At 33.8% G+C, this 8,171-nt stretch overlaps 1 protein-coding gene across 1 annotated transcript in view; it reads right to left on the bottom strand.

Moving 5' to 3' along the window:
- Positions 1-8,171, bottom strand: part of DYNC2H1 (dynein, cytoplasmic 2, heavy chain 1) — a 305,345-nt gene that overhangs the window by 95,618 nt on the left and 201,556 nt on the right. Inside the window, 3 exon segments of the mRNA XM_006773520.2 lie at positions 993-1,148; positions 3,599-3,709; positions 6,947-7,072. Coding sequence (XP_006773583.1) covers positions 993-1,148; positions 3,599-3,709; positions 6,947-7,072 — 393 coding nt within the window.

The following is an 8,171-nucleotide window of genomic DNA, read 5'->3' as shown; positions in this document are numbered from 1 at the left end:
CGGGGCATGCAGGAGGCAGCCGATTAATGATTCTCTCTCATCATTGATGTTTCTGTCTCTTTCTCCCTCTCCCTTCCTCTCTGAAATCAATATTTTAAAAAAAGAAAGAAAGCAGAAACACCAATCAGAAAGAATATATGCGCTGCTATGTTCATAGCAGCACAATTTATAATAGCTAAGAGATTTGGAAACAGCCCAAGTGCCATCAGCAGATAAGCGGATAAAAAAGCTGTGGCACATCTACACAATGGAATACTACATGGCTGTAAAAAAGAAGGAACTCTTATCATTGGCAACTGTATGGAGGGACCTGGAGAGTACTATGCTAAGTGAAATAAGCCAGAGAAAGACAAGTGTCAGATGATCTCATTTATAATGTGGAATCTAATAAACAAAATAAACTGATGAACAAAATAGATCCTGAGTCATGGATCCTGTTCCATAAACATGGAACAGACTGACAAATATGAGAGGGAAGGGGAATGGGAGGGCAGGAAAAGATTAACCAAAGAAATTATATGCATATATGAACCCATTCATACAGACAATAGTGAGGCGAAGGCCTCGGGGAGGAGGGCGGGCAGGAGTAGGGTGAAGGGGGGTCAATCAGAGTAAAAAGGAGACATCTGTAATACTTTCAATAATAAAGATAATTTTTTTTTAAGTAAATGAATATCAATGCCTTTTATCAAGAGGGATATACTAAACAAAAAGCAGGTATGGGGAATTCAGAAGTTGATCTTTGAGATACCTGTTAGACATAAAACTATAAAAATTATGCCTAACCATCACTGAAGGCTTATGATGGTTAATTCATTGTCCTAAACATTTTAATTCAATGAAATATGAACTAGACTACTATATACAATTCAGGAGATTCACATAATAGATTATGAATCAAGAGCCACATTATGAAGTAATCCCAGCCATTTCTACTAAACTTAAAAAATATATATACAACTTATAATATATCCAAGACTAATCCTACTTACCTGTGGAATATAATTTCTTCTCTCTTGACATGCAGCATGAAACCATGCAAAACTGAAGAGAGCATTAGCTCTATGTAGATTACCATTTTTGCTAATTTGCTCAGGAGTCCAAGATTCATAAGTACGCATTAAATTCTTCTTTAAACCTGGAGGTGACTAAAGAAAGGACAATAGACATCATATTATTTAAAAATTAAGTAAAACAAAATAGTATTTAACACATTTGAGAACATATTGTAATGAAAAAACTTTACAGCATTACCAACTTGACTTAAATTATTTTATTACTGTGTTATTTCAAAATGTACAAATATAAAACTCCTTATACCTAATAGTTAATCTCTAGTATAAATCCAAAATAATTTTTGAAATTAAAAAAACCCTATAAACCAACAATATTCAAAATAACCAATTAAGTTTTATATGATCATTAAGGTATTTGACCGAAATGATTTCCAACATAAAAATACATACAAATAATTCAACTAATTACTTAATGAATGTCTGCTACAAAGAACAGTCATTCCTTTTGCAATCCTTTTCATTGTTTTTTTTTTCTTAAATAAAAAATTTTATTTAAAAGTAAAAGAAAAATACTATTGATTTACTAAGTACATATGCAAATTTTCACTTTTAAAATGAAAATGGTGCCCTGGTTGGTGTAGCTCAGTTGGTTGAGCATTGTCCCATGCACCCACAGTTTGCCAGTTCAGGACACATGCCCCAGTTGTGGGCTCAGTCCTCAGTGGGGGGCGTGCAGGAGACAGCTAATCAATGTTTCTCTCTCTTTCTTCCCCTCACCCCTCCTCTATCTCTAAAATCAATAAAAACATTTAAAATAAATAAATAAATTGAAAATATCTGTTTATGATACATTTATAAAATTTCATAGAATAGACAAAATTTTCTGAGAACTATTCAATAAGACAAGAGATTAGCCTGGCTAGTGTGGTTCAATGGTTGAGTGTCAACCCTTGAACCAAGAGGTTACTGGTTCGATTCCTGGTCAGGGTACATGCCTGGTTTCCGGCACAATCCCCAGAGGGGGACATGCAGGAGGCAGCCGACTGATGGTGTTTCTCATTGATATTTCTATCTCTCTATCCCTCTCTCTCTAAAAAAAAAAATCAATAAAACATATTTTTAATAAATAAAACAAGAGATGAATAGGAAACTGAACAACCACTTAGAGTTTTTAAAGATACTATTCTAAAGATTAGGCAAAATAGATAAGTTATATATAATTTTTAAAAATCATACACAAATACAGACTATTTGAAAAATAACAAAGTAAAAACATTAATATGTCAAATTATGAGTTAAGAACAAGGATATACTCCACTACAATGTCAGAAGCTTAAACTAATTTCAATATTAATGCAAGTAAATATAAAGCAATTAAGCATTCAACATAAGAAATCAGCAAAGGCAAATACAAATCTAAGGAAAACATTAAGAAGGAAAAACAAAGAAAAAAGTAGCAAATTGAGTGAACAGAAAAGACAAGTATGACAATGGTTATTTGAAATAAATTTTTAAAAACACAACTAATCAAAAAAGAAAAGAAATGTAACAATTTTTAAAAATTATAATTATGTGTGCATATCTATCGCAATAATTTTGAACATAATGCACTATGATATTTCCTAGCATAAAATTATCTACATTGATACAAGAAATAGCAACCTCACAAGTGTTTAAATAAAACAAAACATTTTTAAGGAAATGTAATGAAATTACCTCCAAAATAGGATCTTGGATAAGGCTGCACTTTAAAACATTCAAGGAACATTTTTCCTAATATATTAACTCTTCATTAATTGAAATATTTACTGTGTTCTTCCTAGATTCCAGGTATTATATGATAAGAACAAAAAAAGAAAAAAAATAGATCCCACCCTTATGGCTCATGCAACCCAGTTCTAGAATGTAGTTTAGTAGCAGAGTATAAGGGGAGAGTGGCTGGAGAAGATTCTGCTGTATCATACACTGAAAAATGGTTAAAATGATAAACTTCATGTTATATGTCTTCTATGATAAAAACAACAAAAAAATAAAGTAAAATTGGAAGAAAAATTTAAATTTATTTTTATAAATGCCATCATATGATATTACATATTTATGTCCTAGGGGCCCAGTGCCGGATTCGTGGGTCCCTTGGCATGGCCTGCGGGAATGGGGCCACCGGCAGACCAACTGCCCAGGCTCCTGCCTGCTGCTCCTGCTCATCCCAGTCCTGCTGCGCCTGCCACCACCGCTGCTCAGTAGGCTCACTGCCACTTCATTGCAGTCTCTGGCGATGGTGACCAGCCGTGAGCCCTGCGTCTGGCGCTTGTTGGTCAGCTGAGTGGCACTCCCGCTGTAGGAGCACACTGACCACCAGGGGGTAGATCCTGCATTGAGCATCTGCCCCCTGGTGGTCAGTGCACATCATAGCAATCGGTCAAACAGCCAAATGGTTGCTTAGGCTTTTATATAGAGAGATATTATACCTCACCTAAATGTAAAGGGAAGTTATGCATAACAGACAGTTGTTTACAGAGCTTTAAAAGGCATGTAGAGATTGCTGCACTTAGACAACTAGTGTTTCAAGTTTTAAATCTTACCTCATATGTTATTTTCAAACTTGACTGTAATAAAATAGGAGTAAAGTTGGGGTGAACTTCTGCAGTGAGCCAAAGACGAAAGGTATCTTTTGGTTGAAGAGTATTCAACTCCTTGTTTATAAAACAACAACAATAAAAATCTACTTAAATACATACACAAATTTCCATTTTATGAATATACTATTACTAAGTAATTTTTTTACTAAAATCTTTCTGTGATATCCTGATATATTTCTTCATGTTCTGATTATATTTACTTTAAATATACATCATCTCTATTATTAGCTTAGATAAGGTAAGAATTTGGACCTGAACCTAGGCCATCAGGCTTGAACTCCAAATTCTGTCACCACTTGTTATGTGGCCTTGGGTTCTATGAGTTACACCATTGCTAAGCAAGGATACTAGTAGTATCTGCCTCACACTTTTATGAAAAACTTAAAACTGTCCAATACCTAGTAAGTGCAAAGTAAGTATTAGCTATAATTGCTGTGCCTAAGTTGATAGTCATCTTTAGGCCTTCAGATTCTCATTGCTTTAGTTCATGCTTCCAGGAAAGTTTTATAGTGATATCAATTCATTTACTGACAATTAGTATATCATATTGCATATGATAGAAATCGAAAACTTTACCATACAAATTCATCTATCCATGCTGCATGCTTAAGTCACTATTCAAATTTTTATGCCTATGTCTTTACTCATCATATGCTTTCTGCCTATTATTCTCTTTATAACCTGATTAATTCTTACCCATTTGTCAAAATATAATTTAAACATCATATCTTAGGGGAATATCTTTTTCAACTCTTCACTACCACAATCCCAAGCAGAATTAATGAATTAATTTTACATTCTGTAAATTATCTTCTATAGTATGAATCACACTACATATTAATTACTAATGTTTTCTCACTCTTCTAAACTAAGTTCTTAGAGAACATGTACAAATTTTTATATAACCAGTACCTAGGACATTTCTTGGCTTTTTTCTGTACTCAGCAAGTGTTTATAGAATGAATTAATGAATATTGATAAATACTGAAAACTCTAAAAAATATTGATAAATAATGGTAGCTCTAAAAAAGAATGAAGCCTAAAATTATTTTAATAAATACATGTGTAATACTAACATTCATTAGTAATGTGAAATTTTAGAATTAAGATGACCAAAAAATAGCAAAAGAAGTGAACATAAAAAATATTGTTCTTGCTTAAAATCCTATGTAATAGCTGGAACCGGTTTGGCTCAGTGGATAGAGCGTCGGCCTGCGGACTGAAAGGTCCCAGGTTCGATTCCGGTCAAGGGCATGGACCTGGGTTGCGGGCACATCCCCAGTGGGAGATGTGCAGGAGGTGGCTGATCGATGTTTCTAACTATCTCTCTCCCTTCCTCTCTGTAAAAAATCAATAAAATATATATTAAAAAATCCTATGTAATAAAATGTGCTTATACCTAATAATGATTTAAAAATGTAAGCTTTATAATGTCAAACTATAAAGCTTTGCCTTGGGTTAGCATGTTTTTGTAAAAAAGCTAATAGAAACAATATATTTGTGATACAGTCGGATAAATAAATTTGTAAATTTATATCCAAATAATTCATACAAACTTCCCAAAAGAAGAGTAAATTTTTACAATTTTTTAAACTTTTGTAATATAATCTACCCTATATACTTCAAACATTCTAATTAAGTAATCACTTTATATTTTATATAAATTAACAGCTATTAATATACTGTTTAGAACAGAAAGAAAGATTCTAGTATTCACAAGTCTTCTTTATACATTTTAAAACATCATTCATTAGACATAAAATTTATATTTTTATACATCAGTAATTTTTACAGAATATTGTATTAGTAATGAATATTTAAATATTGATATAAACAGCAGTTCCAAAATCTATATGTTTTGTTGATTATAAGTGAAGAATCATCATGGCCATCGATTCATTTACTCAGTCATTAACTCGTTCCTCAAAGATTTATTGATTACCGTATTTGCCGGCGTACAAGACGATTTTTCGGCCCTGAAAAATATGCCTCCAAGTGGGGGGTCGTCTTATACGCCAGGTACACTTCAGATAGACTGCCCATAGTGCTTGCCCCGTGCCATAGTGGCCTCCCGATGCCCGCCCACTTCATTCCACATACCGTTCAGGCATCAGCATATTTAAATATTGATATAAACAGCAGTTCCAAAATCTATATGTTTTGTTGATTATAAGTGAAGAATCATCATGGCCATCGATTCATTTACTCAGTCATTAACTCGTTCCTCAAAGATTTATTGATTACCTATTTTGCGTAAGGTGCTACAGCTGCTATCTTATTAGGACTATACACATTTTTAACAAATCACACAACTCTGCTAGGGCCTCCCTCGAGCCACTCTGTTCTGTTTGATTCTGTTCCAAATAAGACTTCTCTCAGATTAATTAAATTAATTAATTATTAATGCCTCTGCTAAGGACCTCCTTTGACTATGTCCAAGGACAAAAGCTCCAAGCTCTTTGCAAGGTTCTCAGGGTATTCCGGAACCTAGCCCTTTCCTAGACATCTAACTCCATTGCCCCACACTGCCCTACCAAGCCCATCTAGTATATTCAAAGACATCTTCTTTCCTTGTTCTGGGCATGAACATAATAGTCGTCGAGGTTGATCTGGGTTTGCATTTAAAACTACTCAGCAATTTGTTTCATCTTAAGATAATTTTCATGTTGGGGCCACTGAGTTAAGTGAAATGGTTATTTCAGATTACATCATGGTTGTCTTAGCAACTAAGTTGTTTGTTTTACAGGTCCCTCTGACGTGTCTACATCTTTTCTCCCCATACAGGCACAACAAAACAAGAGCATAAAGGAAAAGTTATGTTATATATAAATAGATATACAATCCTTTAAAGCACTTCCTTATTTTTCTTCTGAAAAAAATTCTCTAAGTCTCCCTTCAGTCATGATTAATAATTTCCTGGCTTTCCTTAAATGCCTTTAAAAACACATTTTTATTGACTTCCTACTAAAAGATCCATCTTGGTTTGTACATATGTACATATTTTAGAAGAAAATACTTAACAGATTTCAAATTTCTCAAATACTAATTTTTAAAATATCATAAATAATGCATGATATATATTTTAATGCTGATGTGCCTTGAATATTACTGAATTGTGTATATTAGATGTACAGGGTATGCCCCCAAAAATGTAAACACACTTTAACAGCTGATAAATCAATTTTGAAAATGAAATGTATTTTAATAAACACTGCCTCTGTAATTATTCAAAGTTCGTATATACATTTTTGGGGGGACATCCTATATTATTTGTACATCTATTGAATCTACCTTTTCCAGAATGGGCAGCCAAGATACCACAAGATGTAAGTTTTTCAAACAGAGCCAATCTCCATTCTGAGCACATTCTTTTAGCATTTGAATTGCTAAATCAGCTTGACCTTGACCCATGGCAATCTGCAGAAACAAAACAAAACAAAAAACTAAAAAACAAATCTGATAACATGTTGTAACATGCAATCAGGGTTCTCAGTTTTTAATAGAATATATCAGACTCCATAGTTTTCTATTTACTAAAATATGTTATCATTATTACAGGTTTGCAAGCTATAAAACAGTATAAAATAATTGAATAATCTTTTGTTCCTTATCCCACCATTTCCTGTAATTTTTACCCTCTGAAAAAAAGACCTTAAATTTTATTTTTAATATAACTATAGTCTCATCGAATACTTTGAAATTTACTTCTCTGAATTTCTACAACATTGCATATATTTGACTCTCAACCTACTGGTCTAGCTATTTAACTGTCTCATTCACTGGCTGGCCTTTCGTCATCTAGCAAATCCTAACATGTCAGTGAGCCTCAAGACTACACTCAGCCCTCTGCTCCTCTAGTGTTTCTCAGAGAGAGGAGGTAGGAGGAGAGGAAATGAGAAAAGAGGAGGGGAGAAATTAAAGGAAGAGAGGGAATGAGAATCCTGACCTCACCGGAATTCCATTCCAATTTTTTCAATCCCTTTAGTCCATCTGCACTTAGAACATTCATGTAGTAGAAGAGGCCACCTTATACAATAGAAAACTTCATAGCATTAAAAGTATTCGAGCAGAAGTGGTTTGACTCCAGATTGCATTCAGCACTTAAGATTTCTCTATTATTAAAAGGCTTGGACAAGGTGACTACTTCAGTCTAAGGTTCTTTAAAATTTAGTCAAGAATCTAATATGGCTACATGCCTCTTACCATATCAAGTCTAAAACACTCCATGTTTTTTAAGGACAATTAATATAATACTTGTATATTGATATAGCTATATCTGTGGACATATGTATATACTTTATAAGTATACATATATTGGGAATCCTGGCTCTAATACTTTACTAGGTACATAGTCAAAACACTTATATAGCCCTAGCCGGTTTGGCTCAGTGGATAGAGCGTCGGCCTGCGGACTGAAGGGTCCCAGGTTCGATTCCGGTCAAGGGCATGTACCTTAGTTGCAGGCACATCCCCAGTAGGGGGTGTGCAGGAGGCAGCTGATCGATGTTTCTCTCTC

Source organism: Myotis davidii, unplaced genomic scaffold (assembly GCF_000327345.1).
Source record: "Myotis davidii unplaced genomic scaffold, ASM32734v1 scaffold1025, whole genome shotgun sequence".
In the NCBI taxonomy this organism is placed as follows: Eukaryota; Metazoa; Chordata; class Mammalia; order Chiroptera; family Vespertilionidae; genus Myotis; species Myotis davidii.
The sequence above is the reverse complement of the archived record's forward strand: the minus strand, read 5'-3'. Positions and strand labels throughout refer to the sequence as shown.